This window comes from Podarcis gaigeae, assembly GCF_964106915.1.
Source record: "Podarcis gaigeae genome assembly, chromosome: 8".
In the NCBI taxonomy this organism is placed as follows: domain Eukaryota; kingdom Metazoa; phylum Chordata; class Lepidosauria; order Squamata; family Lacertidae; genus Podarcis; species Podarcis gaigeae.
Window position 1 is genome coordinate 61,991,841 of NC_139684.1, and position 18,839 is coordinate 62,010,679.

Genomic DNA, 18,839 nt, shown 5'->3' on the forward strand with positions numbered 1-18,839 from the left:
TCATGTTAGTAGCTTTGAGAACACTGTCCAACCATCTCGTCCTCTGTAGTCCCCTTCTCCTTGTGCCCTCTATCTTTCCCAACATCAGGGTCTTTTCCAGGGAGTCTTCTCTTCTCATGAGGTGGCCAAAGTATTGGAGCCTCAGCTTCACGATTTGTCCTTCCAGTGAGCACTCAGGGCTGATACTTCATGTGAAATACTCATCTCTGATAACAGCACTAGGGTGACTTGCCCAAGAGAACAAGAAAATAAGATGCAGAAGAATTATACTGTCAATGAGAAATGCCTTTAGTCCCAGAAATGTCTATAGCCACAAAGTTGACTGATATTGTGGCGGTGAGATGTCCTATGGACACATAAAGATAATGCGACCGCTGACCATTTGGTCCATTCGTGACCGTCTCTGGGGTTGCGGCGCTCATCTCGCTTTATTGGCCGAGGGAGCCAGCGTACAGCTTCCAGGTCATGTGGCTAGCATGACTAAGCCGCTTCTGGCGAACCAGAGCAGCGCACGGAAACGCCGTTTACCTTCCTCTATGGACACATAGTGGGGGGCAAAAGAAGACAGTCTGAGACAGCAAAAATGTAAAGCAGGGATGGGGAACTTGTGCGCCCACTGGACTTCCCCAGGCTTCCCACCCCTGTTCTGGACAGTAAAGGGTTACCATGTAGTGGAATGACTCCATCACCCAAGCTTGCCATAGTTGTCCTTTAAAGGATGGCCAAGGCTTCCTGTAGGGCTGGGAATTTGCCTGGGCAATAGCAGCCTTTGTTGCCTCTTGAATTGTTTTCCAGTTCTGCCCCCAGGGCCATATACCGCCTTACACATTAAACTGATTCAGAGGTTGTTCCTTCCCATAAATGAAATTACACTGCACACCTAGAAAAGGCAGCCTAAAAAGGTTATTATAGGCATGACTGTGTGCAGCACTGTTCTCATGAGCAGGAAGTGATATGAGAACAGGTATGTAGTAAAGATACACTTTGAGCTGGTTATTCATGTAGAATCTTCATTACGAACAAAATAAAAGCTGCTTTATAAAGCCATTCCGCTGATCCGCCCAGCTGCATCGTCTATTCTGACAGGCAGAAGCTCTCCTAGATCTCAGGCTAAGGTGATCCCATCCTTTAAAGCCGGATCTCAAACCTGGGATGTTCCGAATGCAAAGCAGGTGCTTAATCCCTGAGCTATGGCTCTTCTCCTCCAGGCAAAGATCATGGAACAAGGATGCTCTTTGCCAGGTTGTACCAGTGCAGCACCTGGCACTGTGATACTGCATCCACCAGCTTGAGTAAGAGCTTAAAGGCAGAGAAGTCACCTGAACCATTGTTGTTGGAATCCATCTGTCTCAAGAGACAATAGAGTGCGCCTCCGGGGTAGTCAAACTGCTGCCCTAGCAGCGCTGAAGTGACCAAGCCTGGGAAGTGTGTATGGAGGTCCTGGGCTGCCTAGAAAACAAGACCACCAGCCCTCAGCCTCACTGATGTGGTCTAAAAAAGCCTTTCTCAACCTGTGGGTCACCAGATGTTGTTGGACTACAACTCCCATCACCCCTAGCAAGGCCAGAGCTCAGGGGTGATGGGAGTTGTAGTCCAACATCATCTGGGGACCCACAGGTTGAGAACCACTGGAAGGAAAGCAGAGCAATACACTTGGCACCAGCTTGGCTGAAGCAACAGCTGGGAGGTGGACAAGGTGCCACCCAACCATCTTAGGGAACCCACTCTGGATTTGTGCAGGGTTTACTCCTTAGCTTTTTCTTCTCCTGGAGATCTCCCACAAGGCAGCGGAGGGTTAGGAGCTATCTTCCCAGGCTGAGTCCAATCTGCCCCTTAGTTCCCTCTATAGCACATGAAGAAACCGCCTCCTTGACCATTGACTCATTGGCTACCCTTACCTGCTTTAGCCGACCAGTCAAATCCATTCCCAGGCTGTGGATGCTGTCACATTTGACACCTGCTAGGAGCCACAGGTGAGAGCTGAGAGCATGGTGAGGACCAAAGGTGCCAAACTACCCCTGGAGCATGACGTGTCCCCCACCAGAGGTACTACCCCTCCCCTAACATCCCATGAACCCATCAGCTGAACCACAACTCCCACATCACAATGCCTACTCAGGGCTCTGAACACACCGCATCCCCATAGGTGCTTCCTGGTACTGAGGTGAAATATTTTAACTGGGAAATAAAGGACCTTGCTTGAACTTCCCTCAATCGGGGGGCAGAAAAGAGGCAGCACGGTGCTTCCTGCACTCACAAGTACACACAGGTCTGTGATTAGGAGCAAGAGCAATGCTATTTAAAAGGTTTTATAGGCTTGGATGGGAGATGGCTGCCTTCATCTGCCGCTGAGAACCTGCATGTCATCCCGGTGAGCCCAAGAGTGTCAATGGCCCTTTTGTCCCACTTCATACCACCAGTGCATAAATGAGAAAGAAATAGTATGTGACCAGAACACTGAGAAGACTGTACCTGCTTTGTAAAAGGACGTTTCTTCCCATAAAGTTGAATTTTGCTTGAAGAACCAACCGGCACCAGCCTCATAAAGCTGCCCATGAAGCGGCATGAAGACAACGGCCAGATAGCCATACTTTTCTCCATCAAGGGCTGAGTGAGTTTCAACCACTCTGCCCTCACCTTGTAGGTTCGAAGTAGGGAGCTGCTACCCAACAGATCAGATGGATCTGGATCAGGGCTTGTGGCCATTCATGGACTGGCTGGACTTTAACTCCCATCAGCAAGCATGGCCAAGGGGTTAGGGATGATGGGAGTTGTAGTCCAAGCCAACCGTGGAGGCTCTCCAGCCACCCGACCCAGAGACACCACAGAAAATTCCTTATCAAAGCAAATTTCAAGGCGGACTAAAGATCAGTAGCTAATATGTATTGCTTTGGGAGAGGCCCATCAACGGCTACTAGCCATGTCCAGAATCATTGGGACTTGGAATATTTGCTGCTATGGATGAACTGCAAAGACCTCCATGCCCTGCTTGTGAACTCTTCATAGGACATCTGGTTGGCCACTGCTGGAGACTGAAGTAGAGGAACCTTTGATTTGACACAGTAGGGCTCTCCCTCCCTCTCCCTTCTGCTTCACAGGGATTACAGGAGGGAATGAGAGGAAAGGCGATGCTTGCTTCCAGCAGACATCCATTTGGTGAACAAGACCCACATGTCAGTAAGAATCAGGCATTTATTACAAGACAAAGCACTTTTATTTACTGAACTGTAAACACCAAGATATTAAGCCAAGGCCACAGCTTCAGGGGCTAATCCAGCCTCCAACTCATGAACATAATATTTACTGGCTGCATGCAAGAGCCGACATGCGGAGTAATACAGAGAAGCGAAAAACAAGCAAACATTTAACACTCCGGAGAGTACAGATCCCAATACTATATATTTGGCCCCGGAAATCCCTCTTCCTTGAAATGCAGTTGATTCAAAAGGGAGTCAATTATTTTTAACAGCAAAATAGTTTGCACCCTCCCCCTCATTGCCTGCCCCATCTCCCCCCACAGGGCCATCTAATGGCAGCAGCCATGTGGGAGCAGGCAGGCAAGCAAAGGAGACCTTGGTCCTGCTCCAACTGGGGATGTCATCACTCCAGTCCACAGAGTGAACTTCCTCCCTCCCCAATTGTTTTAATCACATTTAAACTGTCCCTGCTTTTTTAAAAAAATTGTAAGCCACCTTGGTGTTTTTTGTTTTGTCCAGAAAGGCAGGTACAAATTTATTAAATAAAGACATCAGCTACCATGTGGGAAGGATCCCAAAGGCTTGTATGTTATTCAATACTGTTTCACTGTGATTTTATCAATATACTTCAATGTTACGTGTAAGCTGCCTAGGAAGAATTTGTATCCTTAAAAATTGAATATTCAAATAAATAAATAAATAGGTAAATAAATAGTATCCTCAAGAAAAGAGCTCCAACAATGGCACAGTCCTGAGGTAATCAATAATTAGATGGCCAGAAGTCTATCCAGTATGCCCTTCATAAGTGCATTACTTAAGTCTACCCTGAAGCCTGATTAAGGTAGCAAAAGGACACCTTGGAAACAATCGCTATACATAGTTAAAAACATTCCTTCCCTTCCACGCTAGAATGCCACCAAAGTTCCTTTAGCATTTGTTTACTCTCCCCTCTAGAGGAAAACTAGCTTTTTCCACAGTGCATTAGAGTCAACTGAACAGCACTAACGTGCACTGGCATACATTTGTGCAATTGTTTCATGTTACTCTACGATATCACAGAGAGCTAGGACACATGCTTTATGAGACATCATATTTTGTTTTAAAACTTTGTGCAGCCATCTGGGAAGAGGTGCCCGACACATCCCATGCCCTACTGATTAAGAAGATCATCCATCTGCATGAAACAGGATGATAAAAAACTGCTTCAGGGAAAACATTTCCCCCCACCCGACCACAACGTGTTCTGAGCACTGCTCACTGCTCAGAGAGACATTGTTCCAAGGCAGCCATGCCATACAGGCTGGCCATTTCCAAACCCCGGTGCTGTTGGATCATCTCCAAACACGGCTGGCTAGCTCGGGCCAGCTCCACCAGGATGCCTTGGAAAGCACGGACAACTTCCAAGTCTACGGATGACGGCGCCACACGGCCCAGCAAGGCCAGCAGCTCCTGAAGCCAGCCGGAGCGCAGGACATCCTGCGGCAGCCACAGGAAGAGGGGCACGCAGCTAGCGAAAGCCTGCATGCCCAGGAACCACAACTCACGGATGGCTGGCCAGGCCGCCTTATAGGTTGGAGAAACGCTCATGGTCACCTTCTCCCCATCGAGGTCAGTCTGGGCCACGTGGGCTTCTGCCAGGAAGCGGATGGCAGCATCAAAGAAGCCCTCAGATTCTGGAGTCCCCTGCAGACCTGAGTGAAAAAGAGAGGAGGAGAAAGGGAGAAAAAAGAGAGATAGAGAGAGGTAATGTGGGCATTCACCAACAACATATGCTTCTTTGCAGGGTCTGGGAAGGTACAGGAAGCAGTGATGGTCACCGACTTGGTTGGTTTCGATAGAGGATTAGGCAAATTCATGGAGGAGAGTGCTATCAATGGATACCAGCTAGGATGGCTATGCTCTGCTTCCACAGCTGGAGGCTGGTATAGTGGCACCGGGTATAGGAGGAGGGGGCTTCAGCTCCCCCAATATTGAGGGGGCCATCAACCCCTGACACTGCTGTGCACTCTCTGCACACCTCAGCCTCTGCTTAGCAGCCAGGCCGGGGGTGGGATGAGCAAGCGCAGAGATAGCCCTCCGCACGTCCCGCCCCCACAAAGTACCCGCTGGGCGGCATCACCCCTGGGACAAGCTGCTCTTTTCCAGCTTAATTTACCTCACAGTGCTGCTGCAAGGACAGAATGGGCTAGCACCTCCATGTGCATTACGCCGCTTTTAGGAGGAGGGAAAGACACAAGCTTAATACTTAAAATAAGTACATTTTAATTAGCCCAACTGGGATGGCTGTGTGGGCTTTGGGCCACTTGCTGTGCTGAGTGATCAGCAGCTTATTCTGAGGGAACTGCCTCTGTGAGGCTTCTCTTGCTTGCACCCTCTCATCCCAGCTCTTTTCCTTCTCATTTGACTCCCCATATATTAGAGCGCACTGTTTGTCAATTCCCAACTCGGGAGGGTAGTGGAGGAGGAAAGAGAGAGTCTCATGTTGGGCAACTCAAGAAAGAAAACGATACTATACGGAGTTGCCATGGAGATGGATGGTAATGAACCACTTGTCTGCCCACACAGGCCTAGCTTTCACTGAGCTAATAAACCTGTGCCTGGGCTGTACCACTTCAGGCTACTGCGGGGGTGCTCGCATGCTGTTCTATGCAAAAACAAAAAACCCAAAATAATCCCCACACAGTGAAAAACTAGTGCATCAGGGAGGAGGTTTGGCTAGAACCCTTCTCTTATGATGTGCTAGTTTTCTACGTGAAAGGGTTTTGGCCTTTTGTTTTGTAAGGACAGCATTCAGGTCATGTGGGCACACACCTGCACTCTGAAGAGGTACAGCCTAGCAACAGATTTGCCACTGAAGAAAAACTAGGGCATGGTTACATTTTGTTGACTTCCTACTCAGTTTTGGCAGTGGAAGCTGACAGCGCTATTTCTTGCCTGGGTAAGCAAACAGCCTCTTGGACATCATGAGTCCCAGTGTTGCCACATTGGCTGTCAGGCCGAGATGTTCCCTCTGTGGCAGCAGAGAAGGAAGGGACTTCAGCAATGTGTCCATCAAGGTCGCAAAGCAATCTTCTCGGCTGCAGATGAGAGAGAAAGCAAAACACGAGATGCTTTCTGAGTTAATCATATCTGCAGTCCACCCTTCACCCATAGTACTCAAGTTTATGTGCATAAACTTCTCTATTTTTGTTCCCACACCAGCTTGAGGGCTTGGCTAGGACCCTTTGAGCTTCATAACTTGAGTGGGGATTTAAACCCTGGGTGAAGAATTAAACCATGATTTCCTCAGTCATGTGTGAATTCATTTGTTACATTTTTAGGTGTACATCTCTTACTAAAGAAATTCATTGAGCGAGCACTTGATGAATATTTAAAGTATTATATTTCATGCTCTTCATTTTGTATTACAAAAATTATTATACATATTAAAATTACAACATATTTTTAAAAATATGTGAATAAGAAGTCTGCATTTCGAAACAGAGGTTTGCCTCTGTAACATGTTAAGGTGTCATTAACTCATTTGCATTCCTCCTCTACCCATTACCTGATTAAATCTGGAGCAGTCACAACCAAATTAAGGAAAATTTCACAACACGTCTGAAGGCTGGTTTCCACAGTAGTCGATGTAGTCAGGGTATCTGTATTTGAAACAAATATCTCCCACCGGTACAAGAAATATTGGCACAGGAGTACTGGCGCGCCCTCTGAAATGAGGATTCCACGGGGTCGATCCTCTGCAGTCAAGTGGCTTAAGCCAGGTAAGAGGAATCTGAAAGGGGACATGGAAGTGTTGGAACTAAGTTAAAGGCAGAGGGTTTTTCCCATTTATTTAAAGCATTTATATACCCAAGCTCTTAAGACAAAAAAGTCCCTCGAGCAGCTTACAAAAACCACTAACTAGATAGTCCATGGCCTCAAGCTTCTGACAGCAAAGTTTAACAAGGAAGTTGTTATGACCATGGTGAAATAAAAATGCATTTCAACCTGGAATATGGATTTTCTATAGTAAAAAACCCAAGCCAGTTACAAAAGATTTGCTACTGAAGAGCTGCCACCCTAGGTCAGCTCAACAGCCAGCCCAATGCCATACCCTAGCACTGGCTACTGCTGAATATATTCAAAAAAGGCCCAACAATTTTTGCACAAAGTAATGAGACCCTGCTGCACCTTCTGCCAATCTGACCAATAATGGGGTCCCTCTCATTATATTTGAGAAAACATGACTAGGGGTGGGAAATTAAATATCAAAGTAAGATCTGAAATGTTCAAATGTTCAGACTGCTTATTATAATGGGGTCTGGGCATTTTGTCTTGTTTATCCCATAAAGTGTGTTTCTTGAAAGCATTTGTACCCAATCTTTCCTACGTCTTTCGTTTCTTTTCCGGGCAGCCCACAATGATTAACACATAATAACAGACCGCAGGAGGACAGGTTTATAAAGTTAGCCTTAGATACCCCTGGCTCCTTTCTTACACTAGTCAAAGTCCTGTGGTTTTTTGTGGTTTTTTAAGGAGGAAATTATGTAAGTCCTAACAGAATGAAGGGAGAGGTAGTTGCATAGAACTGGGACAACTACCAGAGGCACCGCTCCATACCCCTGCCTCGCCACCTAAGCAGATGGTAGGTAGGTGTACTGTAGCTCGTGACACTGCAGCAGCTAGGCAGTATTACACTACACATTATATCCTTATTGTAAAATGCAGGAGAGCGGACCGGCTCCAAACAATTCAAACATTCTTAGAAGAGTACAGCCATACAAGGGAGCTCAGGAACCTGGTTAAAGGTTGTAGGTCACCCAGGATGGAGGCCAATTTTGGAGGAGGGGACTGGGTATGCAGTGACTGTTGGGAATCACACATACTCCAGTAAGACCTGTTTTAACAGTCTGGGATCACGACAAGGCTGCACATGGTTGGGTCTTCTCTCCCCTCCTTTGATGCTAATTGGTAGGGACTCCGTGCCCAATCCTTAACAGAGCCAGGACAACATCCTACCTTTGGTTCTCAAGTGACACAGCTGACCGCAGCTGAAGGGCTGGTTTCAACTCAAGAAGCTTAATGCTGGTCTGGCCTTCCCACAGCTTTTATTACTGGTCCCACTAGAGTGGAAGTTGGTGATCATTGGGTGATCATTGGGACTGATAGGATAGAAGGGAGGATAATCAACAGCAGGCGAGGCCAGAGCCAACTAATTCCAGGTTTGCCCCCTGCTGAAGTATATATGGTGTGACAGCACTGAGGCTAAGAAGGAGGAAGCCGACAACCAGTGCTGTTAAGTAAGAAGGCAGGACTAGCTATGGGGCAGGCTGAAGTTGGTGGGGCAGTGCCCCATTTGCCTTAATGAACCAGCCTTTGTTGCTTAAAAGATGGGAACAAAGGAACTTGATGGAACTTTGCATATTTAAAATTAAGGTGGATTTGCATCCTGGAAGCTGTTCCTACATGGCTCCTGATCCATATCCAACAAAACCAACCTCAGAGCTGAGAGACTGGTGAAAAGAGGAAGAAAGAAAAGAAAAGAAAAGAAAAGAAAAGCAAGCAGAGAGAGTGAACTCAAAGTAAACTGAATCACAGGAGTCAATATTGATGGGTTGATTTTTCCAGACCCAAGCTTGTAATGCCATTCCACATCAGGAAGGTTGCAAAGAGTTCTCCAGGGAACACAGATGACTCACTTGGGAACCTTTGTGCTATAGTCAGGCGCCCACGAACAAATGCTGCTCCCACATGGTCTCGGGATTAGAAACCATCAGTAAGAGCTGTTGCATAAGCCTTTCTAGTGCTCATCATGCCATTGCTGATGGGTGGCCAGAAGCTGTCTTAGATAGACAAGAAGGCTTGGCAAGTAAGCAGCTTACCCTCAACAGCATCCTGGTCCAGGGTAGAGGGGAAGGGGGCAGCACTACTGAAGGAATCCTGTTAACTGCTAAGTTTTATACATGCTAATTGCAACAACAATAAATCTACTGCTATAAAATACTTGGGCTTCCAATTAGCATCACTTCTGTCTTGCCTGGAATTCAGCCTCAGTTTCCCTGCCTGTATCCAACTGATCACAGCCACTGCTGTTGCTCTTGGTTGCCTAGCTAAAATATGCAGCACTGGGAGTCATCAACACTCTCCCCCACAGTTTCATGTAAATGTTTAAAAAAGAGCCCTGGTGGCAATATAAGACCCCTGTAAAAACTCTACACCTCTTATCTCCGGAGGAGAGTAAGCTGCCACCCCAAGATGGAATCTAGTCCAGGTCATTTCCACACTGATAACTAAGATGACAAAAGAAAAGCTTCATATTATGCTTTAGTTGAGATTCTTGCATTGCAGGCGGTTGGACCAGATGACTCTTAGGGTCCCTTCCAAGTCTACAATTCTATTCTGTGAAGAACGTTTCCAAAAATGTAGCAGCGCAGAATTTTATCAGTGTATCAGCGAGGCAGAGGTTTGCCTAAGGCCCCTCAAGGACTTTAATGTCCAAGCTGAAACTCCAGCCAGAATGTTCCTGATCCTCAGCTCATCATTAGAAGTGTTTAAGCAGAATAAACCTAAAGTGGTTCTGATTCCCAAACTGGAATCTAGAAGGCATAAAGCAGCAAAACAACATATTTCAACACCCAAGGCTGTAATTTACCTTATAGCATCTCCTTGCCAAACAGGAGGCTGGATGCTGCTTTGCCCAGCCTGCTCTGCCTCCTGCTGCAAACTACTTCTGACTCTCTTCTCCTCCTCAAACCGCATCTTGGCATAGTAGATGAGGAAAGGCAGAAGGTCACAGATCTCTTGCTTGAGGGAAGATGTCTCTTCAGCCAGCCAGGCCCCAAGGATTCGAACAGAGGCAAAGATGAAAGGGTCATCCAGCTTCTTTCGCCCTACCTGTGGGACAGAGAAAGCAGTCACAAACATGTTGTAAATCAGTGAGGCTGGGTTGAGTGACATTGTGAGCCAGACAAAGGAAAGTGAGCATGTACCATCTGTTAAATCCAAGCTGATAAGCCGCAGAGCCTGCAGGACCACAAGCACTTCAGCTACTTGGCCAAAACAGCAATCTGGGGAAGCAGTAGATTCTTTCGACCTTTTCCACCATCCTTGATGGATTTCAAAGGCCTTGATTGACTCCCAGTTCAGTCTTCCCTACATAAACAAAAGTTAAGGCAGCCCCTGTTTCAGAGCTCTTTGCCCTGCTGTGTTATTCAGAACTTCCACATTTTCATTTAGTCCAGGGACGCCATTTCTATCTCCCCCTTTCCTCCTCTGCTCCTTGTCCTGTACTATGGTTCATTTCCCTCAATACTAGTTTGGGCGTTCTACCCACAAGAATTGCCTCACTTGGACACCAGATGACTCCTACCAAACTCATAAAGGGTCCGAGGTTAATAGTAAGACTATTAACTGCTTCCTGAACTCCTGAGGGAGGCAGCCTTTAAGATTGGAAGATTTTGGGAGTCTTACTATACCTGTCTCAAGTAGTGTATGACAGCCCCGAAGGCTTCCTCCAGGATCCCCACCAGCTGCACTTTCTGCGTCTCCAGCAGCAAAGAACCTTTCTCTTTTGTGCACTCCACAATTGCCGTCTCCATCAGAACGTAGCAAGCAGCCATCAGCTCCTGCTTCTTGTCCACCTCTGCCAGATCCAGCTCCTCCAGAGTCAGGCGGACTTCGACACACGCCAGGTTGGACAGCAAGGCAAAGAACTTGCTGCCAGCACCCCCTCCTTGGATCCACTCTGAGCCACAGGCTTGTGACAGGCAGGCTGCCAGCTTCAAGGCAGGGTCCCGCTGGGAAGTGCTCAGCTTGCTGGTCAGGATGCTAGCCAGGCCTCGGTAGAGGGGCAGGAGGCATTCGGCGTTGGGCGAGAGAAGGGGAGGGATGAAGCGGGGCAGCACTTCACACAGCTGGAATTTGGTCATGTCTTCAGCCTTCTGGAATTCTAGACCAAGTACATTCAGCACCCCCATGAGGTCAACAGTGGCTCTCTGCCAGCACTTTGCTTCGGCTGCGATCAGAAGCCCCACAAGCAGCTTAAAGGCCTGATCAAAGCCATAGCCATGCTTCACATAAGCCCTGCACAGTGCTGGGACAGTGCCCCTGTTCACCAACTCTCTGGGACCCTTTGGAGTGGCCATGATAGCCCTGAGGCACTGATAAGCATCATCAATCATGGCATTACAGGAAGCATCTCCTGGCTTGCAAGTTGAAATCACATCATTGAAAACCGGGATTTTGTTAAGGACCTGGGGATGCCGGGCTAAATCTGGATCGGTGCAGAAGCAGGCCAACAGGGTGAGGCCCAGGGCTTGGAATGTGTGCTGTGTGCAGCCCTCAGGGGCATCCTTAGACGTCAGAAGCCTGTTTGGGAATGTGAAACCAACCGCGTCAAAGATCCTCCGGCGGGTTTTGGAATTGATTTCTCCAGCTTTTGCTGCTTTGGTCACCTGAAGGATAAAATCAGGAGGCATCAGAAGCGTGCAGTTTTGTGACATGGCTTGACTGAGCTAGCTGTTTCCCTTCCTCAGCTATAATTGCTTACTAGATCTCCCCCTCCCTAAGTTCCTCTTGCATGCCACAGACATGGAAGGCTTTGCTCTTTCCTTGTTACAAGGATCTGGGTCCATCTTAAGTCTACAGGACAAGAGTGGATGCTATTATCTAGCCCAAGTCCTTATCTTAAGCAATTATTAGTAATTATGACTGTCATTTTACAGGTAGAAAACTACTGATCACCCACCCAGTTAGCCAACTACCATGAACAGCTGGATTCAAAAAGCTTATCTTCATTCCCAAATTTGCTTCCAAAGCAGTCTATTCCTGCCAGTGCAAGGCCATATTCTTACCAGAAGCAGAGCAGCAAACTGTTCGCTATCGTTGCTTGCATCTCTAAGCACATTGAGACATCTCTCCAGTGTAGGATTCTTGCTGCTCTCACCATCATCAGGGACAATTCCCGAATTTGAAGCCATGATGTCAGCTCTGTACATAAAGACCACCATTGTTTTATACAGCAGGATAGACAAAAGATCACCTATCACATTGACACTGGATAGACCAAGTTCCCCTACAGCAGTGGCTGCTGTTACTGGCAAAGACACAATGCTCATGCCTAGCATGTTAGCTCATGCTATAAACAGGGAAGAACCCAAAACTTACTGAGCTTTCAGGATTCCCAAGTTTTAAGGCAGCTAATGGTAGCACAGTGTAGTAGTTAAGAAAGACTGAGCTATGAAGCTTGATGCTTACTGGGATACCGCAGTAAGATCAGTAAAAGTGATGGGCAAGCTTCCTGAAAAAGCATCTTGCCTTGATGCTTTTGCAGGAATAGGCAGCTGTGGTAACGTACACATTCTTAGCAGGCTATGATATCTAATAGGCCTAACTAACACTCCAAATGAAGTCACTTTAGATCTGAGGTTGCCAGCATGACAGTGGTGCATACAATGGAACCCTTGAGGCCATCGCTTTCACATCGCATTCACAAAAAATCCAAGACCCCACCCTCTCGCACTGCAACCTTTGTCCCGAGAGAGAGTATGGGCAATTACCTTCTTTTCCTCTTAGAAAGGTAGAGTTGGATGAAGAATCGAGACAAAGTGATGATCTTTCACCTCTATATGATTCTTAAGGTCAGAACAGCACCTGGCCAGGTGAACAGAAAGCAGAGTGATGAAAATGGGGGGGGGGCAGAGTCAAGGGAAGAAGGGGGAGTGCTGCAGGAGTCAGGTGGGGTGGGGATATAGAGCAGGCACCTGTTTTGTGGTGCTTGCAAGCACCAAATCTGTGGTTTCTACTGTGCCAATGCAAACTTTAACTTGATGGTGGTTGGGGGGGCTCTGAGCAAAGCAATGCAAATTCAAGATACATTGCAGTTTTGCTTGATTTGACTTTACCCACACCCTATGTAAAAACAAAAAACCTGTGTGCACACTTGCTCTCTTTTATGTAGGAACCTCCAGGGGAGGGGAGAAAGAATGCAACTAGAAGAGGTGGTATCCATTCAAAATTGCAAACGTGCCGGTGGGCTCAAAAAGGTAGGCAATGTCAGCTTTAGACCATGCCCAAAATAGTGATGAGGAACCTATGGTCTGCCACATGTTGCTGGGACTCCAACGCTCACCATCTTCAAGTGCCAGTAAAGGCAAAGAGGGAGGATATCCATCTTTGGGTTTGGACAGTCAGCTTTCCATAGTTATCTACTCTTGCCAAGTGCCAGGGTAGATTCTCTCAGAGATTTTTTTAAATGGCAATTGCTCTGAAATATTCATCTTCTCTCTCATGCGCTTGTAGGTTTAAGAAGGCAGTTAAAAAACCCTAAAGTACCCAAAAAGCAAGGCTGTGGTATTTGGAAAGAGACACCAGAAACTCTAACTGTAAACATATGAGTAACTGATTGACCTAAGAGGTGAATTTAAATGCCTAGAAATTCAGAATTCAGTTTAATGATACATTTTCTTGGGAAATTTGTAGAGAGATGTTTCAGCTTCTACAACTTTGGACACCATATTAAACTGTTTTTGTATAGAAAGGGGTGTTCTAATAGACCCTGCTTTAAAAACAGGTTTCAAAACAAGGTAATGACTCAGATTTTTTATAGGGCTGATTTTGTATAGGGCTGAAGTATCTATTGTCGACTGAAGAGTGGCTCCCTGCAAGGATTAATGAGAGGCAATTTCTGCGTTGCTAGGAAATGTGTGCACTTTAATTTTTAACTTCTATAAAAAACGTTATGCTCTTTATTTGTTAGTACTGCCACGGAAGGTGTGCTGGTTGTATCATTGCTAATAATTGATTGAACTGAAAATGTTTATCCAAGCTGATTCTGGTTGATATAGTTCAGCTCACTGATGTTAACTGATACATGTGCTTGATCATTTATAATTAGTTTAGAATGTTATAATATCCATATCATCAAAAGTGATCTATTTTTTCGGATTGGCATATTCTGTTTTGAAATGAGTTAGCATTTAGACTGTTATAGTAATGATGCATGTGTTTTTTTCCTGTGTTTTTTGCTGTCACATTGGGAGCTGCTTTGGGCAAACGTGTGCAGAAGCAGCATACACAATGGAATAATAAATAAAGTACGGGGCTGGGATGTTTCCCAAATGTTGAAGCTGGAATCTTTACAGAACAGTTTCTTGAAGAAATTGTTGGCTCTGTCCTACTACTCCTAATTCATTCAGAAATACAACTTTCTTCAGTCTCATCCAGTAACCATAATGCTATAATTTATTGTTATAATTATGGACAATTCTTCAGATAGATTTAACAGACTTTTAGTGTCGGCAGCTTCAACTCTCTGGAACCGATGACCAGCTGAAATCACACAGATGAAGTCATACAGATGCCTAGCATGGGGCTGTGTAGGCGCCTTCTGAAGACATTTTTGTTTAGGAAGGCTTTCCCCAAGGTGTAACCCAGTCATTTATGAAAGATAAATTTTATACCTGGTAAAAGGTTTCTGTTGTTTTTAAGTTTATGCTTCTGTGTTTCGTTCTGTTTTTACGCTTTATGTCGCAGTCTATAAATTTGTTTACTAAAACGAAAATCTGTCTAAATTGATACTGAATTGCAAGGACTGGGTTTCCAGATATCAGAAGATACTCAGATCTTAATATGTTTCTACATACACTTTGGTCAGCTCAAGAGAGATGTCAATCTCATCTGATAAAATTAATGCTCTAAGGTAAAGAATTACCATGGTAGAGTAAAAAAAATGACCATGGTAGAGTTGCCAGTTTGGTTAAGTCTTACATCTGCTAAACTCAGGCAAAGCTTTTCTGGCTCAATGTAGATACTTTCATGCAATCACTACTTTTAATTCTGTTCTTTATGCCTGGAATCCTGTTTTAAGGATTCTAGATACTATTTTATTGGGATTACACACAAACAAAACCATCCTAGAAAACATACATTGTCTATTGCCAGATATCATCATCATTAATTACTTGCTTTTCACTAGAAAGTCCAAGGCAGGGTTCCACTAATGTAAAGTGCAACATCAAAAAGAGTTTATAACAATTTACTATCATAACTAGAGTAGGCCTAGAAATATAGGGATGTGGGTAACTAAGTCCTGCTAAAAGTAGATCCAGTGAAATTAATAAACTTAAATTAGCCATTTCTATTAACTTCAATAGGTCTGTTCTGAGTAGTAAAAGAATGAATACGACACATTTTGTTATTGTAGTTTTTGGACAACAACAACAATTTATTCTAGAGAATAATCTTTTGGAGAATATTCTCAATTAATGAGGTGTGCACATTTAAAGCAGCTGTGTAGATGACACAGAATTTACAGTTTTTGGAGAATATTCTCATCTCACATCACTATGGACAAGGATAACTTACATTCGTTAATTTCAATGGGTCTACTCTGAGTAGGACTCTGCCAACTAGAATGTCAAAGGCCAGGGTAAAGAGCTATATCGTCAGCATTCAAAGATTTATACTGTGTCTTTTTTATGTTTGGATCTTTGCAGCAGTGAGTGCAAATAGTGCTTTCAGAGATACTGTAGCTATAAATTGTCATGGTAATGCCATGATTTGATGATAGTTTTATTATTTTACTGCATTTTCATCCCTTGTTTTTACTGTTTGTTTTTCTTGCTTTTTAAATAATTGATTCTGGCTCTCATTAAATATTTTTAGTACCTGCATTGGCAAACATGATTTACTGTACACTCTTCAGCCTGTCTGAATTTCTGCAAAGGCCTTTGGTGATAAGCAATAAAAGTTTAATTTGGCCGACTCTCATCAGCCCTGGTCAGTCATAAAGAATGATGGAAATTTTACTCTAGCAACATCTGCAGGGCCAAAGGCACCACATCTCTACCCTGACACACACACACAGAGAGACACAAAGATTCTGCAGTAGATTATATGGAAAACAAGTCAATTTTTGTAAACTCCTTTGAGTTTATTTGGTTCGTTCCCCCCATCAAGTGGTTTATTTATTTTTGTTTAATAAAATTCATATATGTGGCAATAAGGCACTATATAAACCACAAAGTTACATAAAATAGACAAAGATTAGGTATTTAGACCATGAATGTTTCAAAACTACACACCACCAAAACCACACCCAAATTTAAAACAAATTTCACGTGGGGGCAGTTTTTTGCTTGCAATCCAGATTTCCTGGTTATTTTTGAAGACTTGGCTGTACCTCAGTGAAGAAAAGAGAACAAAAAGTCTTGTGACACTTTAACAAACCAACAGATTGTTTAAGTGGTAATAGCGACATCTGCTCATCAGTAACAATGTAGCACAAGACTTGGCGGTCACATTATGTCTGCCCCCCAAAAGACAGAAATGCATGCATGCGTCTTCTTGTGTGAAAAATAAATGAATTTTTCATTAGCTGCCCTGCAGACATTAACTGCAGTGGGCTAGGAATGATAAAATTTCCAGTATTATTTTTCCCATCCCACAGATGGGGTGTGTATACATATCCTGTAAGCCAAAATACTCATTCAGGGCTGGAAGTGGAGGGTGGAAGAAGGAAAACCAATGACAAATCTGTAACATTGTCCATTGTTAGTATACCCAAATTGCAGATTGGGATGGGTGGGGAGGCAGGAAAATGGCTTACAACGATCCATTACTGTGATCTATGATTAGACCAGTATAGCAAGGATTCTGAGGCAGGGACCCCTGTCCTAATAACACTGCACTCCTACTATTCTAACATCTGTGGAGATTCATTACATTTATATCCCTTCTTTTCTCCAGGGTGACATGGTTTTTCCCACCTTCCCATTTCATCCTCACAACAATCTCAATTAACATATTTCTATTCGCCCCTGCAGAACAAGCCCTCTGAAAGCCTAAAAATAAAAAAAATGTTAAACAAAAACAACTTGTCAAACACAGGCAGCAATAAGATCTATAAAAAGCTTGGCAAAATAAGGGGACTACTTAAAAGCCACAATAGATTGGAGAAGGGGGGGGAGGCAATTTCACAAATACAGTGCCACCACTGAAAAGGCATTCTCCCTAATACAGACATCAGGCTACTGGCCTGTTTGGCCATTGTGATGGACCAGAATGCAGGACTGCTCTTAGCACCTGAGCAGGTTCATATAGGAGTAAGTGGTGTGTCAAATGCAATCCTTATCTGGATTTATGCCCCGGAGAAATCAACAGGGCATACTTCTAGGAAGGTGTACATACATACAACTATGTGCAAGTTGAACCTTGAACCATATAAGTAACCATCTGCCTGCGTTATCTGCAATTGTTTTGTGAATTACCGTTGCCAGTTATGTAATTATCAGCATATCTGTACTTTCTGCATTTCATTTCTCTCCGATCACACTGTGCACAATTCCTTCCTTAAACCATGTGGATATATACCTGAATTTCAGATGTGCATCTAATAAAGTAGTCTTGTATCTAATAAAGTAGACTGCAGTCCACAAACACTTACGCCATAAGTGTTAGTCTTTGCCACAAGGTGTCACAAGACTCTGCTATTTTTACTGCAACAGACTAACATGGCTAACCGTCTGGAAACGGGTAACCAACGCAACCGGTGAAAAATCGGCGAGATAAGATAAAACTGCCTAGCCCCTACAAGCATTCTGCTTCAGCTGAACTTTCTGGACAAAAAGCCCTCAGGAAACATGAAATAGCCTAGTCTCACAGGAGATAGCTAAAAAGCTTTCAGTAGGCCAGTCGCTGAGTGGGGATTTGCACCTGGGTCTACCCAGTGCAGGTCCAAAAATATTTCACTGCTTACCCTCTTCCAAGGTTGCTCACAACATATTAAAACAAAACAAAAAAAAATGTTTGCAAGCATAAAACATTTTCTGCAAACGCATCTAAACAAAATACTGAGAGCGCCGCTGCAGAAGCAGCACCAGCAGCATAAAACAGATCGATGCTGCATTCCTAACCCCGCTTACCTTAGCGACAGCTTCATAGAATTCAGTGGGACTTACCGCCAAGCAAATCCTGCTAGGATCGCAGCTCTAGGCTCGTGCAAAAGCTGACCGGAAGTCTCCCCCAGGACACCAAACGGGAGATGCGAAATGCCACTAAACTAGGAAGACCCTGCGCGCGTGGCGCATGCTAGAAGGCGCAGGCTCTGCCAGAGGTGCATTTGCTCCCTCCTTAATAGCGCACCCACAGACACCCACCCAAACCCTCAGCCCCTGCATACGTGACGCACTTCGCTTTTGCTCTCGTTAAAGACCACCCCCCTAATCTCCACCCGCCTCATCTCCGCAAACACCGACACTCACCTTTTCCTCCAAGCGGGATCCGTCACAGGCGCAAGAAAAACACTATATTACATCCCCTTCCCTTCTTACCTCCGTCTCACCTCCTCTCAGCCCCCGCACTTACTAGCCTCACCAGCCCACGCACGCGCTCCTTAACCAATCAACCTCCCCCTTACTACCCCTTTCGCCAATAGCGCTTCGAGTTCATAAGACGTGCCCTAAGAAGCCACCGCCTCCATGTCAGATATGGGCATTTTCCACCTCCTCCACAAACCCCCTCTCTTTTAAAAAAAAACAAACCGTGCTGGTTGGGGGGGCGAAACACATTGTCCCTCGCGAAAACCTCGCAATCGTAGCAACGGCGCGCGGTCTTTTCCGTTTCCGGCCAATCGAGCCCTGATTGGCTGGCCGGCCTGGCCTGCAA

At 45.1% G+C, this 18,839-nt stretch overlaps 1 protein-coding gene across 4 annotated transcripts; it reads right to left on the minus strand.

Moving 5' to 3' along the window:
* Positions 1-3,191: 3,191 nt before the first annotated feature.
* NCDN (neurochondrin) lies at positions 3,192-18,821 on the minus strand. Of its 4 annotated transcripts, none has more exons than XM_083751724.1 (8): positions 18,716-18,821; positions 12,734-12,827; positions 12,029-12,164; positions 10,652-11,629; positions 9,829-10,070; positions 6,745-6,969; positions 6,132-6,274; positions 3,192-4,888 (listed from the first exon to the last, which is right to left on the minus strand). In XM_083751724.1, exons 3-8 carry the CDS (start codon positions 12,152-12,154, stop codon positions 4,452-4,454), a joined length of 2,151 nt encoding a protein of 716 aa, XP_083607850.1. In that variant the 5' UTR covers positions 12,155-12,164; positions 12,734-12,827; positions 18,716-18,821; the 3' UTR covers positions 3,192-4,451. The 4 variants fall into 4 exon arrangements, with proteins under 4 accessions (XP_083607850.1, XP_083607848.1, XP_083607849.1 ...); XM_083751722.1 differs by having other exon boundaries at positions 18,437-18,772; XM_083751723.1 differs by lacking the exon at positions 18,716-18,821 and adding an exon at positions 18,506-18,554.
* Positions 18,822-18,839: the final 18 nt, after the last annotated feature.

Coding starts and splice junctions, on each gene's coding strand:
- NCDN (XM_083751724.1), bottom strand. CDS start 12,154: ATGGCTTCAAATTCGGGAATTGTCCCTGATGATGGTGAGAGCAGCAAG. Junction 10,071..10,651: donor TCATACACTACTTGAGACAG/GTATAGTAAGAC, acceptor TCTGTCCCACAG/GTAGGGCGAAAGAAGCTGGA. Junction 6,970..9,828: donor TGGCAAGGAGATGCTATAAG/GTAAATTACAGC, acceptor GTCCCCTTTCAG/ATTCCTCTTACCTGGCTTAA.